Below are 25,544 nucleotides of genomic sequence, written 5' to 3'. Positions count from 1 at the left end.
CTGGTCATAGAAAGAGACTAGATTGGTCAGGCACGATCTGCCCGCCACAAACCCGTGCTAGTATCCCCTCAGCATAATTTGCCCTGCCGGGCTCTCACAAATGTGAGCCTTGATAATTTTTTCAAAGACTTTACCAAGGATGGAGGTGAGACTGACTGGCCTATAGTTGCCCGGGTCCTCCTTCCTCCCCTTTTTGAAAATGGGGACCACGTTAGCCCTTTTCCAGTCCTCCGGGACTTGGCCCGTGAGCCACGAGCGTTCAAATATTCCTGCCAGTAGCTCTGCAATGATGTCGGCCAGTACCTTCAGCACCCTCGGATGGAGCCAAGGAGAAAGGGATTTGGTGGTAGGGCTCTGCTACAGACCCCCACACCAAAGGGAAGAACTAGATTTGGGGCTCCTGAGGCAGCTCTTGGAGACCATAAGAACTAGTGAGGCGGTAGTCATGGGGGACCTAAACTACCCAGACATCTGCTGGGAGATGCAGACAGCAAAGTCCCACCATTCATGCAGGTTCCTATCCTGTGTACAGGATCTCCATCTGACGCAGGAGGTACATGGTCCCACTAGGGGGAATGCCTTACTGGACCTGGTATTGGCAATGGGGGATGACATGGTAGAAGACCTACAGATCGGTGGGTTCATAGCAGGTAGATCATGCCTGACTAATCTAGTCTCTATGACCAGGTTACAAAACACCTGGACGCAGGAGTAGGGGTTGATGTTGTATACTTAGACTTCAGGAAGGCCTTCGATACGGTATCCCACCCCATACTGGTGAACAAGTTAAGAGGCTGTGACTTAGATGACTACACAGTCCAGTGGGTGGCGAATTGGCTGGAGGGTCATACCCAGAGAGTCGTAGTGGATGGGTCGGTATCGACCTGGAAGGGTGTGGGCAGTGGGGTCCCACAGGGCTCAGTCCTTGGACCAATACTCTTCAATGTCTTCATCAGCGACTTGGACGAGGGAGTGAAGAGTACTCTGTCCAAGTCTGCAGATGACACAAAACTGTGGGGAGAAGTGGACACACCAGAAGGCAGGGAACAACTACAAGCAGACCTGGACAGGCTGGACATATGGGCAGAAAACAACAGAATGCAATTCAGCAAGGAGAAATGCAAGGTGCTGCACCTAGGGAGGAAAAATGTCCAGCACACCTACTGCCTAGGAAATGACCTGCTTGGAGGCACGGAAGCGGAAAGGGATCTTGGAGTCCTAGTGGACTGCAAGATGAACATGAGTCGGAAGTGTGACAAAGTCATAAGAAAAGCTAATGGCACTTTATCGTGCATCAGCAGATGCATGACGAACAGAACCAAAGAGGTGATACTTCCCCTCTATCGGGCGCTGGTCAGACCACAGTTGGAATACTGTGTGCAATTTTGGCCACCACACTTCAAGAGGGATGTGGATAACCTGGAGAGGATCTAGAGAAGGGCCACTCATATGGTCAAGGGCTTGCAGGCCAAGCCCTATGAGGAGAGACTAGGGCACCTGGACCTCTTCAGCCTCCGCAAGAGAAGGTTGAGAGGTGACCTTGTGGCTGCCTATAAGTTCATCATGGGGGCACAGAAGGGAATTGGTGAGGTTTTATTCACCAAGGCGCCCCCGGGGGTTACAAGAAACAATGGCCACAAGCTAGCAGAGAGCAGATTTAGACTGGACATTAGGAAGAACTTCTTCACAGTTCGAGTGGCCAAGGTCTGGAACGGGCTCCCAATGAAGGTGGTGCTCTCCCCTACCCTGGGGGTCTTCAAGAGGAGGTTAGATAGGCATCTAGCTGGGGTCATCTAAACCCAGCACTCTTTCCTGACTATGCAGGGGGTCGGACTCGATGATCTATTGAGGTCCCTTCCGACCCTAACATCTATGAATCTATGAATTCAGGGCGGATGTGGGCTTATGGTAGCATTCCAGTTCAGTGCACTATCCCCGTAGTAAAATTGTTAGGTAAAAAGAGAAAGGGAAGAACAGAAATACTGCTTGGAATTGCTGGGCATATACTGGTTTCTCTTCAATACGGAGTCCAGTAAAATGTGTGTAGTCTGTACAGGTTTGGAAGCATATCCTTATTTGTCCACTAAAAATAGAGCTGAAATGAAAAAAAATTGGAACTTGTTTGGGATCTTGACTCCCCCTAAATAGAAGTGTGTTTTGCATTCTTTTTAAATAGTTAAATGTATTCTGTGTTCAAAACCAGCACAGGGACTAGGCATTACTCAATAGAATCAACATTTTTGGGCAAATAGTTTATTCACTAAAAATGCAATTTTTGTCAATTCCAAACTACTGCTGCATATTAGACCAATGCTGAAGAGTTTGGGCTGAATAAAACACGAAAGGAAAACAAATAGAAATGAAAAATTCTTTAGGCATCATTCATACAACTAGCAAGGACTTGGCATCTTTCTCTCCCCTCTCCTTTCCCTTATACCTGAGAGTCCAGGGGTTAGAACACTTAACTGGGATGTGGAAAGGTATCAAATGGGGTTTCTCAGGGGTATGTCTTGGGTTCTGTACCATCTAATATCCTCATTAATGACTTGGAAGATGGAATTAAGTGTGCAGTGGGCACATCTACATGTGCATATTAATGTGACACAATAAACTCTGGTGCTTATCGCGCTGGAGTTTATTGCTCCCAGGCGCTGCATCTATACATGTGCCAGGGATCCCAACATGTTAAGTCAGGTCAGAGCAACTCTAGCTGGCAAGGGGCCTGGGGGGTCAGTCTGCCAGCCTCCCTGGCTGGGCCACAAGGGTGTTCCAGTGAAGGGCTAGCCAACAGGCAACCCCCACACTGAACCACCCTCATGCCCCAGCCAGCCGCGTCAGCATCTATAAGTGTGCTGTTGCGGAGTAAAAAACTCCACAGTAGGATAGTACTTGTATTTACAAGTACTACCCCACTGCAGCATTTACTCATTTACTCCAGCCTAATAGCCCTGCATGTGTAGACACTGAAGTGTTTATCACATGCATCTACGTGTTCATTAACACTCCGTGGTTACTGCACATTTAATTTAGTACTTGTATAATCAAGTACAAAATAAATGCACAGTGCCCAGAGTTACTGTGCAGTACCTCTGGCAAACATCTTTTTAGTGATGCTACTGTGCAGTAGCCTAATAACATTGCACAGTAGCATATTAGCACTGTCCATGCTGTGATGTGCCACTGTGCAGTGTTATTAGACTACTGTGCAGTTAGTGTCTTGTACAGATGTGCCTACTTTGGAGCTAATTAGTCTACTCTGCAGTAAACATCTTGTGTAGCTGTGCTCAGTTAGTAAATTTGCAGATGGCACCAAGGTGATTGAGGTAGCAGGCACTTGGGGTGATTATTAGAACCATGAGTGACTGGTGCTTCCTGAATCTGGGGGGCACCTGCAGAAGCTGCCGCTGCCGCCTGTGGCCCTGTCAGGGGGGGCACCAGCCCTGCTGACAGCATCAATGTCAGCCATCATGGGGGGCACGTGCACCCCTGTGCACTCCCTACCAGTCACCTATGATTAGAACAGTGGTGCCCAGGCTTTTCACCCCACAGGTTGGAGGAGCAGCATCAGTTTGGTCTGTGGGCTGGCTCCAGTGTAGAAGACAGGACATATGAGAACAGGCTGGAAGAATTGTGATGATTACTTGAAAAGATTGAAGTGAGATTTGATAACAGCCTTCAGATATAAAAATACATAGATACTAGTGTTCTCTGTTCTCTGACAATCATTCTCTGTGCCCACAGAAGACAGGACAAGAAATAATGGACTTAAACTGCAACATGGAAGATTTAGGTTAGGTATTAGGACAAACTTTCTGACTAGGAGGGTAGTTAAGTTCTAGAAAAGATTACCTGAAGAGGTTGGGGAATCTTTGTCAATGGAAGCTTTTAAATGCCAGTCAGACAAATACTTGTCTGGGATGGTATAGACAGGGATGATCCTTTCCTGAGCAGGCAGTAGGGATAAGTGACCTCTCAAGGTGCCTTCCATCCCTTGTTTTCTATGGTTCTATGATTTAAGGCCTGATGCAAGTCCACTGAAGTCAGTGGGCACATCCAGACGAGCGCACACGTACCTCTTGCTGTGTCTCAAACCAGTTTGAGATGCCACAAGAGACACACTGAGAATGAAAAAATGCTCCCTGCACTGCATATTTGCAGTATTGGGGCCACTCGGGCTATCACCCAGGGCCCAGCCCCACTCATGGGGACCACATGTTACGCTGAGCCCTGCATGCTGTTAGGCTGGGATGGGTCCATGGAAGCAGGACCCAGTTTGGCATGATACATGGTTCTCGCATGCAGGGCTGGGCCCCAGGTGACAGCCTGAGCAGCCCCAATGCTGCCTGAAGCGGCACAGCCCCATGCGGCACTGTGGTGAGCCAGCCTGGTCCCGGGACAAGCAACAGAGGCAGCACCAGCTCTAAGGCACCAGGGACATGCCATGCCACTGGAGGCTCTGGCCACAGCAGGCCTCTGTGGAGGAGGAGGAGGTGAGTTGTGGGCCCTGTGGGGGGAATGTAGCCCCAGCAGGGGGACATGTGGGTGGTGCAGGGGTCCTGTTGTGTGGGCCCTGTTGGCGAGCTTTGCTCCCTGTGGTGGGGGAACTGGGGCCTCTGTGGGGGTGCAATCCATGTGCTGAAGTGGGGGCTACACCCTGTGTTGTGGGGGGAAAGGGACCCACACCTACTCACACACCCACCCACATCCCCCTACATCCCTCCACACCCCTTCCCACCTCCCTTCTACAATCCCCACATCCGCCGATCACACCCCCAGCATGTCAAGCTGCCAGACAGGATGAGACCTCTGGCAGGAACTGTGACTGCAGGGGCAGTTGTTCCCACATCCTAGTTAGTGAAGGGCTCAGGGGGAGCTCTGTTCTGTGATAAGAAAACCAAAAGCAAACATCAAAACATATAGATATTTAGAATTTATTTTATTATGATGATACAGACACTGGTAGGCTTCCAAAATCCTTTAACATTGTAAATATATCAGTATTTATATCAATATACCCCATCTGGGTCTGGCAGGCACACAGCCTTGGGGCCACATGCTATTGCAGGTGGCAGCAGGTCATAGCCAAGCAGCAGCCCCCACTGCCAGACTGCTGCAGTGAGTAAAGGGGGCAGGGGCCACTCCAGGTTAGGGCTGCTTCTGCAGTCCAGCTGGCACAAGGGGTAGTGTCCCCAGATACCAAGTGGCCAGGCCTCAGAAGCTCCTGTGTATTTGTCCATTCAAAATTTCCATGGGCTCTAAGGCCCAGCCAGTAAACTAGTAGCCCCTACCATATGGAGGCTAATGGATGAATGGAACAACTGATTTCATGGGACAACTAAGGTAAAAAAACAGGATAGGAGTGATGTAGGGGGTCAAAAGGTCAAATGTGAAAGTGCTCCAGAGGGGGACACTGAGCAGAGCCCCCTGGGCTGCACCCACCGGTCCTCAAAGGCATCCAAGGAGCCGGTGGACACTGCCCACTGGTGCTCTGCCCAGAGACGTGCTCAGACAAGTGAGAGGAAAGCAGCTCCACAGTCTCCAGGCACCATCCTGGCCAAAGCCTCCTTCCAAGTACAGGGTCCACTTGGCCAGGGCCAGGGCCAGGGCCAGGGCCAGGGCCAGGGCCAGGAGGAGGTTAACCAGTAGGGGCTGTGGATGGGGTGACCAAAAACAAAAAGGTGGGTGGGTGAAATTCAACCAGAACCTCAGGAGGAGGTTCTGGAGGTGGTGGTGGAGGAGCTGCTGCCTGGTGCACTCGAGGGTCATGTGCACCAGGGTCTCCCTCTGCCCATAGAAGAGGCAGGAGATCGGGGTGTCTGTGAAGCTCACCGTATACATGCCTGTGGCAATGGCTTCATGAAGGAGCTGCCAGCTGAGGTCCCCAGTGGCTTGTGGGATGAGGGTGGAGTACTGACTCAGCCACTAGGATGCCTCAGACACGCCCTCGCTGTGCAGGTCCCACTACTTGGTGTGTGGGTGAGATGCGAGGGTGGCCCCAGAATCTCCTGAAAGTAGGCTAGCAACAGCAGCAGCAATAGCCTACAGTAGGAAGGTGCATGATCTACTTCCCCTAGAAGCTAGAGCAGCAGCAACAGCAGCAGCCTGAGACAGGAAGGGACCTGGCCAACTTCCTCCAGGAGGCTTCTCCCCAGAAGCTCTTGAGGGCTAGTAGCCCTTAGCTGCTTGCCAGGGCAGCTTTTTCTATTGCTGGGGCTAGCAGAGGGCAGGTTTTTATACTGGGGTGCTGGCCTCAGGCTCTAGGTCCCCCTGGCTGCAGATCCAGGAGGAGCTGGTCAGGGTTATTTTTGCCCCAAGTAGCATGACTTGCCCCACACCAAAGTGCATGTCTGAGCACATGCACTGAAGCAAAAATCCCCAGCTCAGATTTGTGCCGGTCCTATTTGAGCATCTGCAAGCACACGTGCCTGCATGTGTGGATGCGCCAATGAGTTTTCTACTGAGAGTAATGAATGTGGATGAAACTCTTTGGACAGGAGTGATTTTTCCTCACACACGATACTGATTTGTTTGGTTTCCTTCTGTATTTGAAAAGATGAAAAATCGTTTAAAGGTTGTTGTGACCTTTGCAGGAACAAGACTGTTAGCAGGAAAATTTTGGATGAGAAGTCCTTCACCCAGTATTTATTTGTCTATGAATTACGAAGTCAATGGCCAACATTCCACTTGTTTTAGTGCCACAAGATCAAACTCTAATTGATGATGCCCCTAATTAATTAAAATGGCAATTGATACATGTTGCTCGCTTGCTTTGTTTTTCTTCATTAATTTGTTTGGAAACACTGCCCTAAAATGCATCATGTTACTGCTGTCACTACTTAAACAAACATGTGTTGGTGGATTATTTTTGCCTACTAATATTTAGTGTATGCTTTGTCATTAAATCTTTATTTTTTTCCTGTTATTTCTAACTGTAACCTTTAATGTAGGCACTTGTATCTCTTTTCATACTCCCCTTTTTATTAGGCTTCTAGATACATTTAGAGATCCTCTAAATTTGCATCAGACAGTGACGAATGTCTAGAAGTATTAAAATTAAAAAAAAAATTGAAGCTAATGTAAGAAACTGATAAAATACCATGAAAAGAAACCTAGTTCAAAGATATATGATTCAGATATTAATATATGAATATTTAAAAGATCTTGTTTGAAAAACTAGGATGAAATGTCATTGAAAATTCCATCCCATTTTTTTATAGGAATTAAAAGCACAAAAGAAAAAAAATCAAAGCACTACAGGTGCTTGAAATGTGGGGTGAAGTTTTCACCAATTTTTTTATTATTATTTCTTATTCTTTCAACATTCAAATGGAAAATCATTAAAACTTCCATTTTCTGAGACCCATTCTAATGTTTAGCATTTTTCCACTGTAGGTCTGAAGAAGAAAGGTGACAGTTTCAATTACTTGCTCGAGTCACAGTAGCAGAGGCACGAATAGAAGCCAAATTTCCTGAGTTCCACAATGGTGCCCTATTAAGATGGCAAGAAAGGTTTGTTTAGTTGGCTAAATGTTGTGAAGACTTGACTGTGCCATTGCAATAGCAGCTAGAATCAAATTTTCAATATAATGCTGGAAAAAGAACAAGCCTCACATAATGAAAGCAAATATTTGTAAGTATGTCTGGTATGAATAAATAGTGGGAGTTGCAATGGAAAGGGCAGAGGCTGTTTGGAAGAAGGAGGCCTTATGAAAATGATTTATCCTGTATTGACTTTGAAAACTAAGCCACTTGTGCCAGATCACAACTTGGCTGGGTGACCACCCTACAACACTGTTGTTCTAGGCTTCCTGGTTTGCTCTTAAGGCCGGGGTGGGTAAAATGCGGCCCATGGGCTGGATGCGGCCAGCCAGGCCATTCTATCTGGCCCATGGGGCCCCTAAAAAATTTATAAAATTAATATTTATTAGGGCTGTGCGAAATGGCACCATTCCATTTCACCTTGAATTTTGATGGTTCGATGGAACAGTGTTCTGTTTCAAATTTCATTTTGAGTCGAAACGGTTGTTCCGTTAGGTTCCGTCAAAACAGAAAGGCTGTTTTGACGTTTCACTGGGGATGGGAAATCAGCCCAGCTGGGTTGACTTCCCATCCCCGGTGCTAGATTGCATGGGGGGGGCGGCAAGGCAGCCCAGCTAGGCTGCTTCCCGATCCCCCATGCTAGATTGTGCGAGGGGCAGGAGGTCTTCCCCATCCTCTATGCTAGATTGCACTGGGGGTGGTGCCCCTCGTGTGATCTAGTGCCGGGGATGGGGAAGCAGCTCAGCTGCCCCCCACCCCTAGCACGACCTAGCCCCAGGGATGGGGATCTAGCATGAGGGATGGGAAGTCAACCCCTGCTGGATCTTGCGCTGGTGATGGGAAGTCAGCTCACCTGGACTGACTTCCCATCCCCAGCCTATGGTTGAAACATTTCAACTTTTGAAACATTTCGATTAGCCTCATTTTGTTTTGAGACTATTTTGACAGCCTTTGTTTCATTCTGATTTTGCTGTTTCGACCTTGAAATTGGTCAATGTGCCCGTCTTTGCTCTATTAGGTGCTCCCGAGCTGCCTTTGCCCGGGCGGTCGATCTGGTTTGTCCCAGGCCTGTGAGTGGACCCTAGAGGGTACCTCGGCTGACATCAAAAGATCCCTTTAACTCGCCTGCCACGACTTTGAATGGATCCTCAGTGGAGGGGATCCCCTTTGAGGAAGCTCTTGGGTCATCACGCCTCTCGGCAGGCACTCACGGGGCTCCGATCTCCCCTACACCCGGCCAAACTCCACCTTCTGCCGTGGGTCTTCAAGCCTCTCTTTATCTCTGGCCCCTACTGGTTTCTTCTTCTGAATCTCCCATTGCCCTACAGCCACGGGCCCTGGTGTCCTGGGTGGGGCTCTGGCGTGAAGGCTAAGAGGCCCTCGGTTTCCAGCTTAACTATCCAGTGTCCCTAGTTTCAGTTTCCGCCGACAGTGGCTCCCCGTGTGCCCCTTCTGCGGAGCCGAGAGCTCTAGGGACCTCTCGTAACAAGAGGTACCATGACCCTTGACTTGCCCCTTGCTCCTATTCCAACACCTGCTGTGACACAACGTGAAATACCCACCACCGTGACTGCCGGAGAGGTGCAACCGTCGGGCAAGAAGGAGCCCAAAAGGAAAATAGAGTGCCCCAGCCTGTGGGGCCCTGTGGTTCCCCGGTGCCTCAGTGTCCCCAGGCCCAGCTGCTTGCCCCCAATTGGGGGTCTTCTCTCTCCCCTAGGCTCGGCTTCTATCCGGGGCTGTAGTTATGGTCGCCTGAGGTCCTATAGCCACGGCAGACTCCTCTTGGAGACGCAATGGGCCTCTCTGCTGGCACCCTTACTCCGCTGGCCTTCCCAGTTCGGGATCTCCCGCCCCTTCCACCGCAGCTATCCCAGGTGGGGCTCCTGCTGGTCTCACTTCCATCACCTTCATTCTTCACTATTCCTCGGCTCCGAGCTTCCCTGTAGCTGCTCCGGCTTCCCCGACGCTCGCTGCTTCCACTGCTTTCTCTACTCTTACCGCTTTCGCTGCTCCCTCTGCTCTCATCGCTCACACTATTTTCTCTGTTCTCACTGCTTCCTCTGCTGGCTTCTCTGCCGGCTTCTCTGACGCCTGTCGGTCTTCTCAGGCTCAGGGACTCTCCGCCACTCCCCTTGCCACTGCAGCTCTTGCTGCCGCCACAGCTGCAGCTGTCCCCACTGTCTTAGGCTGCCGGACGCCGCGGCTGCGCGTTTCTGGCCTTGGGTTTCCCCACGGGCTCTCCAGTCGCTGGCCCACCTCCTGTGCCCTCAGGGCTGCCCTTTGTTTCCACCGGGTGGTGTCTCCTGCTGACATCACCTAGCCCCAGTTGAATATGAGCGTGGCTAATGAACCGCGCGGGTGGTTTTTCAGCGCGCGCTCCCCTGCGACTTCTGGCCCCTGCGAACAGTAAGTTGGGGCTTTCTTCCCCTTCTGTTTTGGCCTGGGTTTCTCCGGCAACCCTGGCATTCCCCTCTTCTAAACCAGTGTCCCTGGGACAGTCAAAACAGTGTCAAAATGAAACGGCTGGCAAAATTTCACGCAGCCCTAATATTTATCTGCCCCTGGCTGCTTGTCATGCGGCCCTCAATGGCTTGCCAAAACTCAGTAAGCGGCCCTCTGCCTGCAATAATTGCCCGCCCCTGTCTTAAGGAAACAGTTGCTCTTAATATTTCTATATATTTTTAATCAGATTTTATTTTGAAAGGCGTTACATGGTATGTTTGATGTCTTGTCTAGGAGCCTAGTGGGAGTACTCTGCTCTGCTATGAAGGAAGCCTGGGTTTGATCCCTAGTTTTGTTATTAGGTTCCCTAGGAATTCATTGCTACAAAAATGAAAGTTTTAGCCTGCAGCCATACTACTATGGGCTGTTCTCCTGTCTGATCTTATGTGCTAAGCAAGGTCAGCCCTGCTCGGGACTTGCATTAGGGGTAGGGGGAAGGAAGAAAGAAGAGGGTGGAGAAAAAACAGTGGATAAAACATATTGATCTTTTGTGATAATCTCTGTTTTATTTCAGATACTAAAGGGAACCTTTTCCCCTGCAGTGCTAGCCCCCCTTTGTTACCACACCTCAGCTCTATTTATGTTTAAAAGATGTTGTTATTTCAAAATCAAAGTCAGGGAAGTTATAGACAAAAAGCCCCCTACATCAATGCAACAGTGCAATCTTAAAAAAAAGAATTCTTGACCACATTATAGTCTTGAATCTGTAGCTGGGATTTTTTTACAGCAACCTTAACTCTGCCCCCTGGTGTGCACACATTGCACTGAGTAGAGTATTCCCCTACAGAGCTGCCCAACCTGCAGACTACAAAGACTCTGTGTATCTCAGATTGTATAAAGGTGTTCTTTAAACATGAATAAACAATCCACAGTGCATCTTATTCACATGGCCCATTGAAGGAGCTGCAATACGTTCATAGTTAAGGTTAGCAGTTACACCAAGTATGAGGCCCTACTGCACTAGATGTTGTACAAACATGCAGTACCAGTCCCCGTTCCAAAGAGTTTACAATCTATTCGGTAAGATAGGTGTGGTGTAACATGCAAACGGTGTGAATGAAGGGACACTGGTAAATGATATGTTAGTTCTATGACACCATGAGGTTCAGTTGTCAGGAAATAAGCAAAACCAGTAGAAAAAGGAAGGAAAAGGGGATGGGAAATTGAAAAGAAAACAGGGAGAAATGAATGGGAGGAAATCAGGGCAGGGAAAAGAATGAGGGAGTAGGGGAGAAGCAGGAGTGGAGTGAGGCTGAGGAAGAGCAACAGAGAACATGAGAAGGCTGGTACATGCAGCCACAGGAGAAAATGGCAAGTCAAAACTGTGCAAATAATGACATTATTGGTGCTGTTTATCCATGGTCGAGTGGCTTCTGCTGTTGTTTTTCCTGCTTCTTCTGGCTGGCTCATCCTGGAGTTTTCCTACTCCATGGCCACAAGAGTAGAAAAGGTTTCACATGGTCTTAGTGTTCTGGGCTGGGAGGTAGGTTATGGTGGGAAGGAGTGACCCCGTTTTGCATCAGTGTTAGTTGTTTGGGTGTCCTCAGTGGTGCAGATGTGTATTTATGAGCACCTGTGGCACCTTTTAAAATTTTGTTTTATTTCCTGACAAATATGACACATTGTTTAGTGTTGTGTGATCCCACTATTATGGAAGCATGTACTGAGAAATACTATGCATTAAAGGGAAATGCTACCTATCCAAAACTGATTAGGGAACAGAACTAGGAAGAGCTCCCCATTTATTGTAAGCCATTCTTATGTCTGTTACCGTATGGGGAAAATTAGTGTTGGGCCTGAATCAAAGCCTGAGGTCCAAACATCCCTGACTATCAGGCTAGTTCAGTTCCAAACCTCAGATCTGAAGAAATTTCAAATTGCAGGGAATTCTGCAGTTAAAGCTGATCTGTTTTCTGGCTTTGGCCTGACCCTGTGCAAAGGTGAGAATCAGCTTGTTACAATTTGGCAAGTGGTATTCAACAGATCAGGAGAAACTTGAGTCACCTCCAAAAAATACATGTACCTGCACACACCCAAAGTTCTGCTTACCTTCCTTTTCCACACCTTCTTTTCAGTTGCTGGAGTTCTCTTATTAAAACTTGGTGCAACGTATAACAATAGCACTTGGCACTTTTCAGGCTGAAGATCTCATAGGATACAAGAAAGTAGGACTGAAAGGGAATTTAGTCCAGTACCCTGCTCAAGGAAAATTGTCCCTAACTAAACCATCCCAGCCAAGTGTTGGTGCAATCTACGCTTGAAAATTTCCAAAGATGGAGATTCTTCATGGTCAGAACTCAAAGGTTGATCAATATTATTCATATTTTTCAGCTGAGAAAACAGAAGTATGTATTACTTGCTGAATGTGGCTGTGTTTGCTAAGGGACATTGCAGCACCAGAAAGAACAAATTAAACAAGGTGCTCAGCTATTTGATATTTTTTACCTAGGAAAAAACTTCCTAGATTAAGGGTACAGTTTCACAAAAATGAAAAATTGTCCAAATGAATTGCAAGTGTTGTTTTTTAAACATGAGTTTATGTCTATGATAGAAGTATAAATGAATGATGGATTTCTGTATAGATATCAGTAGTGAGTCAAGCTTACAGGGGGAAAAAGCCCAGTCTATTGTAAGTACTCTGGACTCTGTGAAAGTGTTTAAATATTACTGTAATGGAGACTCCAGCAGACAGACTAAGACCTGTAGATAATTATATAGCGAGAGCTTTGAAAGTACTGAAAAAGCATGGGGAAATCTAAGTGCCCCTTTAGCTTCTCCAGATCAGCCACTTGCGCCCAGTTAGGCTTCTGTTTCTGACAAGCCACAGCAGGCAAAGCATAAGGACAGCCAACTTGGAGAATCAGGCCAAACATCTGGTTTTGTTAAACAGGTTAAGGGCACTCTGCCACTAGCAGTGAGATGGCTGAAAAAGCATGTCACAATGCACTGTGTTAGGTGCTATTTACAGCTCCCCAAATTACAAATAGTAGGCCTGCTCTTCTTGTGTCCTGTGGGTGTCATCTTGTGCAGTAGCTGACTGAACGCCAGCCCAGACATACTCTCTAGCCTACAGACAATGCCCTTTCAGGGATGTGATGCATGGTTTGGCAAATTAGCTAGACCTACCTCCTTGCACTCTAGAAAAAGTAGGCCCTGTTGATTGCACAGGGAGAGGGAGCTCTCTATATCTTACCTATTTTATGAAACAATGGGCAGTACTATGCCCTTAATCAGGGAAAAGAACAATATACTATCCAATTTTTATTTTGTTTACTCAAATTTGCCAATGCGGAGTACTGGCAGGAAGAATGAAGCCTGTAGCTGGATTAATCAGCTCTCTGTACCAGTTTATGTAACTGGGTCCTGTCCTCAGGAGCATTAAACAGTCAAAGAAAATTGTTCTGGAGAGATATGGATTTTTATCCATTGTTTCACTGGCTGAGAGTGATGCCACTCTATCTGCTGACAAATTGTGTGGGTAGAGAGATGAAGTAAGACAGATGTGAGCCCTGTCAGCTTGCTTTTTTAGCTGAATTAAATGCTGGTAAAACAGCTGCTTTTCTCATTTGCCTCAAGATTTTTTTAATGGCCCAGTCCAAACATATCTTCCAGTTCCCTGAGCCTTGTCTCCAGGGGGTAGGTTTTTGATACATAATCAGTAGTGGAGATAAATATATTATTACTTCCTACCTGCCACCAGTGTTTTACTGGGATTATGCCAATCCTGCTACCAGTTCTTAGTAGACCCCAGTCTTACTGCTCTCTTGCCCCCCCCCCCCCCCCCCCCCCCCGGGCATACTGGGGTTCTCAGTCTTCATTTTATCAGCCCAATTCTGTTAATTCTTTCTCTGCCATCTGCCTGCAGCAGGTCTGTTACTACCTTTCTTCTCTCATTCTCTGTGGGGCTGCCCCAACCCAGCACCCACCTCCTCTCTCTTTGCTTTGAATTTCCAGAGTGTATTGAATTGAATTTTTATCTGAGTAATTGTAAAGCACTTGAAGGGCTTTCCATCAGCAGTATATAAATAAAAATGGATCAGAATAGATTGGATTGCTGCTTCTACATCCGCTCCCCTATTCTGTTTCTGACAGGTCTTGACACCCACACACATGCTCCTTGCTCAGATTCTGCTAGGTCTTATTGCTTTCCTTCTCTGCATAGTTTCTGGCAGACTTTTACATTTCTCATAACTTCTTCGTCTCCGAGATTTTCACCCAGTCTCACCCTGTGCCCTATCTCCTTGTCCTTTCAGTACCCTTTAAGCTCTACACAGGTCAGTGGCCTGGTCCCCTCATTAAGACTTCACAGGCACCAGCACTGCACTTAACCTCTCGTGGGCTCATGAAATGTTAGGCTGCTGGCTGCTAATTTGCTTTGCAATTTCATCATATTTAATAATGCTCTCTGCCTTAGCCTGCAACAAATGTTCATGACAATGGTTCCTACCGCAAATGAGTGGAACAGTGTGAAAAATGTGCAGTAAGTAATTTATGTAATGAATTTAGCCTTTTCCCTGTGAATATGCATGAGCAGATCATGATTTCCTTAAATATATTCACAATTTGAAATTATTTGAGTAATCCGTGTGTGTGGGGGGGGGGGTGTTGCTTTCTGTGCATTGGCTTTAAATCTATGCATCAACCATTCTTGGTAGTACTTAATCTTTGCTATTCAAATAGCACTGATTAAGTTGTAACCAGTTAGATAAGACGCATGGAATTGTTTCTGATCCTAGATGTGCATGCAGACACCTCTGGCAGGATGACTTGCACATGGACCCTCAAACTTCATTATGATTAATATTTGCACATACCGCTTTGAGATTCAGTTTTCAAGAATGTTTGTGCCAGCAAACACTGTTTGCTCAGATAGGTTTCCTTTCTGTGTCTATGTGAAAAGGGAGCAAGCATAACCAATGAAAACTCATTAAAATATTTGAACAAATGTTCATCACTTTTAAAAGGCAGTATAATATCACCCAGGTCCATTGGTGGGAGATGAGGCAAAGGCACAAGCCAGATATTCCTTCTTTCTCATCTTTCCCCAAAGCTGAGACAGAGAGAAGCAGAAAGGCATCCAGAAGCAAGGTTGGCAATGTAAACACAAAGGATGGCTATAGGCATGATGACCATATTATTTTAAAGAAAACCAAGTGAAAGAGTGGCATGGTGTGCCAGGCAGGTTGCTGCTGTGCTGGAGCAAGATGGGCAAACTGGAGCAGTGCCCAGCCTGGCCTGCTCCCCTACCTCTAGCTGACCCCCTGCACCTCCAGATGCTGCTCAGGAGCCAAGCAGGGAACGTGTGGGCCGGGTGGTACCTGAGGCAGTCTGCACACCTTGCTCCTGCACAGTAGCAACAATGCCTGCCTACCTTCCTTCTGGACTGCACCGCATGCCCAAGCCTGCAGCAGCGCTGCTGACCTGGGTGGAGGAGGGAGGAAAGGGGTTCCAAAGTACAAGTTCACCCAGGGCACCCTTTTCCCTAAGGCTGGCTCTGCTGCTGTATACTCATGCTCAGTAGAGTCAGCAGAGAAAGAAGCAATCATGTTAGGTGGCCGATTCCAGGACTTTCGTTTCAATTTCACCAACCGGCTGGGATGCCAAGAGGACCTACAAAATACAGCACTGTCCCAGCCAAACTGGGATGTATGGCTACCCTAGTTATAAGGGACGTCCTGTCAAGGTAGAAGCTGTCAGCCTGAGGGTTGCAACCAGGCCAAGGGGACCGTGACCTCCTTCCCTTTCGTTACAGCTAAGCAGAAGGGTGTTACGATAGGGAAGCATGGGCAGGTGACTCTTCTCCACAACAAGAGCTCTGCCAGCAAAACTCCCGAGTTCTGGCTCAAAGCCAGTCTGCGGTGGCACAGCCTCTCTGCAGCACAGAGCGAGGCTTCCGCTGCCACCATGTAGATAGATACTCCTGGACTGGGTACCAGCTATTCCAGAGGTCACGGTGCAAAGCAGAGCTGCACTGTGTGCCATGAGCGTGCAGAGGTGCACAGGCAGTTTGGCAGAACTTTTGCCAGCAGTTGGTATGGCCACGGTGCACCTCGAGGCACGCATCAGCAGCATTCCCAAGTTGTGGAGGAAGGCAGCAGGTGGGACGCGCGGCTCTGGAGCACAGTGTGGTCCTCTCAGGCCCTTCAAGGTGTTAGCACTAGGAGCAGCCATAGCACTTGCTGCATGGGCTCAGTACAGTAAATATTGCCACAAAACCCATAAGACCCTTGCTCCCTGCAGGGGCCAGCTCGTGAATGCTGGCAACACTGCTGGGGGGGGGGGGGGAGGGGGGGCGATGCAGCTGCCCAGGGCAAAGAGCCCCAGCCTGCCCCATGCTCCCACTAGCAAGCTGCCCCCTCCCCTGGCAGAATAGCCCAGCAACCGCCAAGCCGCCGCGTTCCAAATCACGCCTGCGCACTGCGGGACGCTGCCTGCCTGTAGAGGAGGGAACCGTTCTAGAACGAAGCGGGACCTAGGCGCAAACGGAAGTGATGCCAAGTAGGGGCGGAAGTGATGCTTCATTGGGGCGGAAGTGAATGAACGCCGGAGGGGGTAGCTTCCCCGCCGGGTCCTGGGGCGAGCAGCGGGGGAGGGGGCGTGTCCCGCCCGTGGCAGGTGAGGCGCTGCGAGAGGAGGTGCGGCGCTGCGTTCCCCCGGGCGGCTGGGCCCCCTGCGCTGCGGGGGGCGCCCTGGCCCGGCCGCTGCCTGTTGCTGCCGCCGGTGTAAGACCCCGTGGCAGGATGAGCAGGTGTGCACACGTGTGCGCGTGTGCCCCCGCGTGCGCACACGCGCATGTCTGAGCACCCGTGGGTGCGTGTGTGCACGAGCATGTTTGTGGGTATGCGTGGGTGCGTGAGAACATGCACATGTGTGCGAGCATGCGTGGGTTCATGTGTGCACACGCCTGGGTGTGTGGTGGCGCGCATGCCTGTGGGCACTTGTGGGCATACGTCAGGCCCATGTACGGCTGCCCTGGCTCCTTGTTCACGCAGTCATCCTGTGCCCGTGCTCCTTCATGCCACGTAGGTTCATGAAGGGCCAGCTCTCAGGCTGCAGCAGTGACCTTCATGCTAGGAGACCAGTGCCCTGCTTCTGCCTGGGCAGGTGGCGTTGGCGCTCTGCGTCCTGGTCTCTCCCTCTGCAAGCGGGAGGGGTTGAGGGTCTCAGTGCCTGTGCCCCTTGCTCTGATGGAAGAGCGAGGGAGCGATGTGGCAGCAATACTGGGACACTGCAGCGAAGGGAGGATGCCTTCCAAGCTAGCAGGTCCAGGCGGTCTTCAAGGACAGGTGGATGATAACGCTGCCTCAGTGCCGCCTGGGCTCATGCCTGCCTCCAGGCTGGAAGGCTTTTCTTTACAACCCTTGAAACTAGAGTCTCATTCTAGGAAGGGGAGACATAGAGGTTGAGAATGCGAATCCGGTTAAGTGCCTCAGACTGACCCGGTGCCTGGCACCGCTGCATTCAGCAGGCTTTTGGCCTTCTCCCCAGAGCCATAGGCACTATCATCTCCTGCACAGTGATCACATTTCCTTGGGGATAGGGAACATTTTGAAGGGACTTTCCAGCACAAAAGGTGCCACAGAACTAAAACATTACCTCCCTGTTGGATCTGAGGCAAGCAAAGAGCTATGGACAGGGCACTAGGAGTGTATTTAACAAACTGTTTTAAGCTCTAACATGTCTTACATAGAATCAAAATGCCTTCTAGCTGTGATAGACTTGGCATATCTATGATTTCTTTGAGCCTTAGAGATGCCTGGTAATATGAAATAGTGCTAAGATTCATTCAGTGTAACCTGTTTGGTTGGATGACCAATTTTGAACATGCTTTGTTACATCCCATTTTTCATTCCTTAGAAATGAATTGTGAAGTCTACTGTTTTAAACCCTATAGTGGGTGCAATGCGGTGTCACAGCTTTGAGTTGGAGTTTGTGTGTGGGAAGTGAGGCTTTTGCGGAACCCCTGGAATGAGGAAAGCTGAAGGGTATTTGTATTGTGATTTGTGTATGTTCATCATAGTAGAGAAGGAAATCGATCTGAAACAGGTTGTCAGGAATGCAGTCTACCAAGGAAAAGCCCAGAAGGGTGGGAGGTAGAGAGGGACAAGGGAAGGGACTGCAGGCTGTGAGCTAGTTAAGTTGTCATTATCCAGAAAGTCAGATGCTAGTTTGCATTAGCATTGTGATGTATAATTTTCCAGAATAGTTATTCATCTGTATGTCAAGCAGTTGCTCCTAACCAGTCAGCTAATAGGAAGAATGCCACTAGATTATGCAAAACTTAACTTTTATTTCTGCATTGCATCAAAATAATTAATTCTTATTCAACACACACACACACACACACACACACACACGTTACAATACAAATTTTGATGTTAAATGTGCATTGTGCTTAAAGGACTATTTCAAACCATTGACTAAAATACACACTGCTCTTGTCACGGTTAGCTGTGGAGGGGCAATTATTTGTCAAATAAAAATGCATTGGTAATGTTTGTAAAATGAACACAAATGCTGTTGTGGTGAAATACATTTATTGTACTAAAATTCTCTGATGTTCAAAATGAAGAATGAGTCAGCCAACGGTGATAAAATTGCAGTGGTATTGAACCTGGCTGTGTATGCAGAGGGGCACTGCTGACCAGCATAATGAATACTGTAAAAAAAAAAAAAAAAAAAAAAGGGCTGTCGAGTCTTAGTACTAAGCACAGTCCATCATCTCCCTCCTCTCCACGTGCACAAACCTTTCGTGATGAGGTTTTATAAAGTGACTTAAATGCTGAGCACTTTTACAATGCTTGAGCCTTTCCTGGCAGAATAGTTGGTATGTTCAGTGCCGTTATCTCTCCTACAGCACTGCAATTGTTCTTCAAATAGTAAAACTTGTGTACTTTAAGGAAGAATAAGCTGGTTCTCCCAACCCATTTGTCTTTTTGCTGTACCAACCAAGGTTCCCATTGGCGCATGCTGTCATTGTGCTTCACATGATGTAAATGTTCCTCAGCTACAGGCTGGAGTGAGACCACAAGCCCCTAGGCAGACAAAGTTCTTTGGGTAAATCCAATATCTTTTATTAGCCCACTCAAATAGTTGGAAAAATTCTTCTTAGCAAGCTTTTAGGCACAAAAGCCCTTTGTCAGGTTGAGGAAGCGTCTGCCCCTTTCACTTAGACTGCCTGGCAGCCATCATTGGTAATGACTTGGAGTCTTGGTGAAAGTGTCTTGAAAAAAGGGAAACTGAGAGGCTCTGTATCTGTTTCAACTCCTTGAAACATTTGGTCTTCCAAGAGCGCAGGGATTGCTCTGGAACAGACTAGAAATCATTTCCTTGGCCCCCTGCAAGGTCTAGAAGCAAACTAACTTTGGTGTCTCCTTCAAGAAACTTACTGCATTGTCGTGTCCCTTTGCATGGATTTTGTTCTGGTATTACTAGCCTCTCATGCTCTGCTTCAGCTGTTGTGATTTGGAAAGGATGACCGGGGGTCTTTCAGTCTGCTTGATATGATATGTGTTTAATTATGTTTGGTCATTTCCTTCAACTTGTTTGGGAAGCAGAAAGAGCTAACTTGCTTGCTCTTTGGGACTCCTTGTAAAGAAAGAAATACTCAACTCTCTCCCTGCCAGTCTGTCAGTGCTTCCAGCATCAAAGGTGATGCTTTTGAACTCACACATAGACAAGGGAGAAAAGCGGGGGATATATGCTTTTAAAGATCTTTCCCTTGCTCCCTGAAGCGATTCATGATAGCAGTAACAGCTGAATGGCCTGTGCTCTTTGCTTCTGTATTAAGAGGGCTCAAGGGCTAGAAATGAGACATAAGCCAGTGAATAGAGACTCTGCCACCAGATCCATCTGAACCCCATTCTCTTGGCAAGACCTCATAGATTTCATAGATATTTAGGGCTGGAAGGGACTTCAGTAGATCATTAAGTCCAACCCCTTGCCCTTGGCCGGAAAGAGCGCTGGGGTCAGATGACCCCAGCTAGGTGCTTGCTTAGTCTCCTCTTAAAGACCTCCAAGGTAGGGGAGAGCACCACCTCCCTTGGAAGCCCATTCCAGATTTTGGCAACCCTCACTGTAAAGAAATTTTTCCTAATGTCTAATCTAAATCTGCTTTCCATCAGTTTATAGCTGTTGTTCCTAGTAACCCCAAGGGGTGCCCTTATAACCAGCGTATCCCCTATTCCTTGCTGCCCCCCCAATGAATTTGTAGATGGTCATAAGATCCTCTCTCAGCCTTCTTTTGCAGAGGCTGAAGAGATTCAGGTCCCTCAATCTCTCCTCGTAGGATCTTACCTGCAGGCCCTAACCGTACAAGTAGCCCTCCTCTTGTGGCTGATCCTGGTCCCCTGGCGGCTTATCCTGTTGACTGCGGGGCATCCCCCGCAGCTGATAACACTCACTGTAAAAGTGGCCGCCCCGCTTCTGGAAGTCCCATGGCCGCTTCTGGAAGTGGCACAGCTGCTTTTGCTGGCGGTCCTGCTCCCCGGCTGACACTCTCAGGGGGGGCACTGGTGCTTCCGCCTGCCCGCCAGCTAAATGGGGAACACAGCCTGGCAGGGGGGTGCACTGGCAGTCTCAGGGGGTACAGGTGCACCCCTGTGCACCCCCTACACGGCGCCTCTGATCCTTAATAATTTTTTCAAAGGTTTTCCCACGGATAGAGGTGAGGCTAACCGGCCTATAGTTACCCGGATCATCTTTTCTGCCCTTCTTGAAAATGGGGACCACATTGGCCCTTTTCCAGTTCTCTGGGACCTGACCTGAGTGCCATGAGTGCTCAAACAACCTCACCAGTGGTTCTGCTGTGACACTGGCCAAGTCCTTCAGCACCCTTGGATGAAGATCATCCAGGCCTGCTGACTTAAACATGTTCAGCCCCTCCAAATGCCCCTCAGATAACTTCTCTTCAGATCTCTCTCATTTGGCTCTGAGAGTCTTGCCTGAGCAGTGCTTTTACACTGTCCTTGAGGTGCCTTCCCTGACACACTGCCTTGTTGTCTTGAAGATAAAATTCACCAACTGATTATTTTCCTATGCTAGGGATTCCCCTGTCCCCATACTGAAGACTACACTAGATGTTGACACTCTGTGGAGCTTAGCTTGTATTCTTTGGGCCAACTCATCCTTACTCTGCCTTCTTGCCCCCTCTCTTGCTGCAGCATTTTCTTTCCAGTGACACTTGCCCAGCAGACCTCTCTGTGGGGCTGGTCACAGGATCCTTTATGTCATTGACATTTCTTCAGGCTTTTTTTCTGGATTGTATCTTTGCTATATCTGATAATGACCTATCTTGCTTCTTTCTTCTCCTCCTCTTGGGGCCTGACAGTTCCCAGAGGAATATAGATCCCATTTCAAACCCCATTGCTTGCACTGACTTGTTTTTGGTTTTATTCCCATTGATTCCTTTGGCTCTTCTGTGTTATTTCACACTTGTCGACCAATCTTCCTGGTCACACTGACTATGTTCTGCTCTGCTGCCCCTCCAAAGCCTTTGGCAGGAGTACAGATGTGATCTGCTCTCTGCCTTACTCCTTCCAGGCGTAACCAATTTGAGCTTTTTGTATGTGCAAAGAAAATAATTGAGGCTTGTTTTTCAGCATTGTGGGTTCTGTTTACTTGTATAGCTCCCCGGTCAGCCATCAAACACAGCTCTTTCTGCACTTGCCATAGTCCTTTCATTATTTCAGAGTCATTTTTAAAGATGTGGAGAGGGAGGGAGGAAGGCAGTTGTATACAACTTATGACCCACAGGCTGGATCCAGCCTGCGAAGCTATGTCATCCAGCCTGTGAGGCTTCCCATGGGTCTAGAAATTTGGCAGTGGGGGAGTGATGGCAGCATTAACTGCTACGGCAGAGCCCAGAGCTTTGGCAATTAATGCTGCCACCACTCCTCCACTGCCAAATTTCCAGACCCCTGAGGAGCCCTGCAGGCCAGATGACATGGCTTTGGACACTGGAACACACTAGTACATGGGGTCACTCTGCAGCTGGATCTGGTGCAGGTAGAAGGTGAGATACAGGCGCACCTCAGAGAGACTTTGTGGTTGGAGAAGAATACTAGTCCCTAGGCTGCTAGACCTGCTCTCTTCTTTAAAGTGGATCTTCCACAACAACAGCTCTTCTGTGTGATACAGCTACAGAAACGAGCGTCCAATTTTCTCCCAGTGCTTTGGGGTTGGGAATTTGTGTGAAGTGATGCTGATGATGCAGTCGTTCCGGTGCTTTATTCACTTGAAATCTCTTGCATCTTCCTCTTAATGAAGGTGAGAGACTAAATCTTAGAGCTTGTTAATATTGATCAAATTGGGACAATTCCTTTCCCCCTCTCCCCCAAGTTTGAATTTCAATCAACATTTTGAAGCCTTAATTAAATTCCTCTCTACTTTATTTTTTTTCCCTCTTCTCCAGCTGGGTCCAGTTTATATGAACAAGGAGGCTTGTTCTACCAATAATGCCTGTGCTTCCAGCCCCATCAAGCCTGCATGGCAGTTCAAGGTTATGCATGCTCTGGTTGTAGTAACATATCTACAGATACTCTACCCCTCTACAAACATATCTCAGGCGTGCATATTTCCTATAGGCTGATCTCCATTTCCCTGGATTCAGAAGGATTTAGAAGGTGACACACTCTTCAGGAAAAAAAAACAACCAGGGAATTTTTCCCGTTCTTGAGCTCCTAGAAACATGGCCTGAAGTGGGTCTTGCTATTGTTCCCTGTTCCAGGGCTCCTGCACATCCAGGATTTTTCCAGCTCATTGCTCATACGCAAGGTGGGGGGGGACCTCTCCAAGCACTTGCTATCAAGAGGCAAATATGAATTGTGGGTGGAGGGGAGAGCACTACTAGTGAGGTTCAGAGACTGCAGTGCTAGCCCTTCAGCAGCTGCTCAGAGCTTTCCCAAGGAGCAAAAGTGTGGATTGACGTTCTTGTCAGGTTCATTGATGCTCATAAAGTTCTCAAAAAAGCAGCTGCTAAACAGCTGCGTGTACCTAAGTGCACTCTGCTTGGCAAAATTATGAACTGGGATAAACTGACGGGTGCCATCTGCAGACTCAGGAGGAGCGTGCTGCGTTGCAGGGACCCTCGCACCAGGTTTGGACTTCTATCTAAGCACCCATAGCTATTTGAGCACAACCTTAAGCTGCATGGACTTGATCGTGAAAGTTTGAGCTCCATGAAGAGAGCTGCCACTTGCAAGTAGGTGAGAATTCCCGAACCCTGATCTCACAACATGGGTGCTCCTTCGTCATCTTCAAGTGGGGTCCTGTCTGGCAGGACAATTCCTGTTGTGTATGCAGCTCTAAAAGTAGCTTAGACTGCCAGCCTTGGTGTCTTCTCTCTTTCTGTCACTCAGAGTTTAAACATCTGCTTGGCTGAGTTAATATTCATCCTTTCAGATGAAAAAAAATGCTGCTTTTACTTCGTGAATCCCAGAGTTGAGTGGCAGGAAAACTGCAAGCAGATAATCCCTTGGGAACTTCTCTGCAGTCTCTGGTAATGCTGGGTAACTGCAGTCCCTGCACGCTCTGCCTGAGTTGTAGGTAAAGAACGGTGTCTGGGGAAAAAATAGTGCTGAGATAAGCCTGAAAGAGCAAGGCAGGTGCTTTCAGAAGATTAAAGATAGCAAGCAGGAGAAGAGGAGGACTGTGCGTCTGAGAGGAGCTGTTCAGATGGAATGAAACGCTGTATCCTGTGGCCATGGTAGATGAGTTTGAAGAGAACCATTTTTATCACTTGAAAGCACTTTCTGTTGTTAATCGCCTCCTCTCTGACCCTTTCATGAGAAAATTTCTGCCAAGAAACAGTCCATCCTGCAGTCTCTCTTTTTTTTTAGGTTATTGATTTCCAGGGTGACACAAAGCTGGGTTAAAGGAATAACAGTTCCTCCCACACAAGCCACCCTGTTGGGGTGTTGCTGCTTGCTAGCTTTGGCAGTACTGAATAAGTTTCCTCTTCTAGAACTTAGTTTTCTTTCTGTCTCAGGGTTTCCCAGCTGTTGCTGTATCTTCTCTCAGAAGCACAAGCTTGCCTTTTGCTGCTGAGTATACAAAGTTGGCAGAATTGGCCTAATGCAGGGGTGTCAAACTCACCAGGCTAGATCCACAGGTCTCCACATGAGCTGAATCTGGACCACAAGGAGCCTTGCAAACTGGATTTAGACCTGGCAATGGGGTGAGCAGCAGCGGCACAAGAATTTAATGCAGTTGATGCTTGCCCCCTGCCCCTGCCACTGATATTTGTCCCCAGAGGAGCTCTGGAGCTAGAAATTTAGTGGTAGGTGATAGTCTCTACAGGCTGGATTCCACCTGGGGGCCATATCTTTGATACTCCAGGTTTAATGGGTCTAATGTGACCAGACTGGATAGCAAACTCTTAAATGCCCTCTTTGGAGCCTTAGCAACACAAGGGTGGGGAAAACAGGAACTGTAGCATATTAGGCTATTTTTGTAGGGACCAAGTAGTATGGGATACTGGCTGCATCTGGGTGGGAGGGAAATGGGACAGGAAATGAAGAGGGTAGGAGCTTACAAAATTCCTGCATGAGACGAGCTGGTTGTTGTACCAAAACGTCAGTTCCCATTGGGTTGGAAAAAGTCATTGGCTGTTTTGTTTTGGGGAGGTGCTGCCATGTCCAAAATACCATATTTACCTGAAACCAGGATTGCCCTGAATTTAAGACAGCCCTGCAATAATTAGATTCTACACATGGAAAATATATACATTTGTTATAATTTTCCATTTATAGAATCTAATTATTGGAGGACTGTCTTAAATGCCGCCCACCACTGTAAGCATTGAGAGGCAGTAATGGGGCAGGTGATGCATGGGCAGTAGTGGGGGGGCAGGAGGAGAATGCAGTAAAGGGCAGGTTGTAGGATGCGCAGTGGAAGGCAAGTAGTAGTAGGGAAGTTGGTGTGGAGGTGGAGGGGGCAGGTAGCTTGCCCCCCTGCTACTTGTCATCCCTCCATACTTAGTCTTCCTGTGATTGCCCCCTGCAGTCTTGAGCTCTACCCCCCTTTTCCTTCATTCCCCCCCTGTCTCCCCACCATGCCACTTCTGCATCCCTCTTCCCTGTGCGCCTCCCCACGCTTACCCTTGCTCCACACCAGCAGGTGCCATCCCTGCTTCAGCCTGGGCATGGAGCACGACCCCAGCCTGTCCCTGTAGCAGAGGTGCTGGCTCCATGCCAGTATGGCAAGGCTGGGCCTGGTCTGTGTTCTGTGCTCCAGGCTACATTAGGGACGGGACCTGCCTGCTTCAGAGCAAGGGTAAGATGTTATGAAGGGGAGAAGCAGATAGCGGACAGAGGCTTTGGGGTCGGGGGGAGATGGGGAAAGGGGAGTGCCCAAGGCTTTGTGGTGGGGGGGGAGGGCAAAGAGTGGGGGAAGGGGAGACCCTGAGGCTGCAGGGGGGCAGATATGGTGCAGTGGGGGGAGGTCAGGGGCCTAAGGCTGTGAGGGGGAGAAGCAGGGGGTACAGAGGTGATGGAGGGGGCAGG

The 25,544-nt window shown here is 48.3% G+C and overlaps 1 protein-coding gene across 2 annotated transcripts in view; it reads left to right on the top strand.

Moving 5' to 3' along the window:
* Positions 1-16,550: 16,550 nt before the first annotated feature.
* WASHC1 (WASH complex subunit 1) overlaps positions 16,551-25,544 on the top strand; it is a 66,040-nt gene continuing 57,046 nt past the window's right edge. The window contains exon 1 of one of the 2 annotated variants that reach the window (XM_014609087.3): positions 16,551-16,656. In XM_014609087.3, coding sequence (XP_014464573.1) covers positions 16,578-16,656 — 79 coding nt within the window. In that variant the 5' untranslated portion in view covers positions 16,551-16,577. The other variant, XM_019489371.2, reaches the window with a different exon arrangement.

This window comes from Alligator mississippiensis, chromosome 4 (genome assembly GCF_030867095.1).
Source record: "Alligator mississippiensis isolate rAllMis1 chromosome 4, rAllMis1, whole genome shotgun sequence".
Classification (NCBI taxonomy): domain Eukaryota; kingdom Metazoa; phylum Chordata; order Crocodylia; family Alligatoridae; genus Alligator; species Alligator mississippiensis.
Note: the sequence above shows the minus strand (reverse complement) of the source record. Positions and strands in the feature narration are given on the sequence as shown.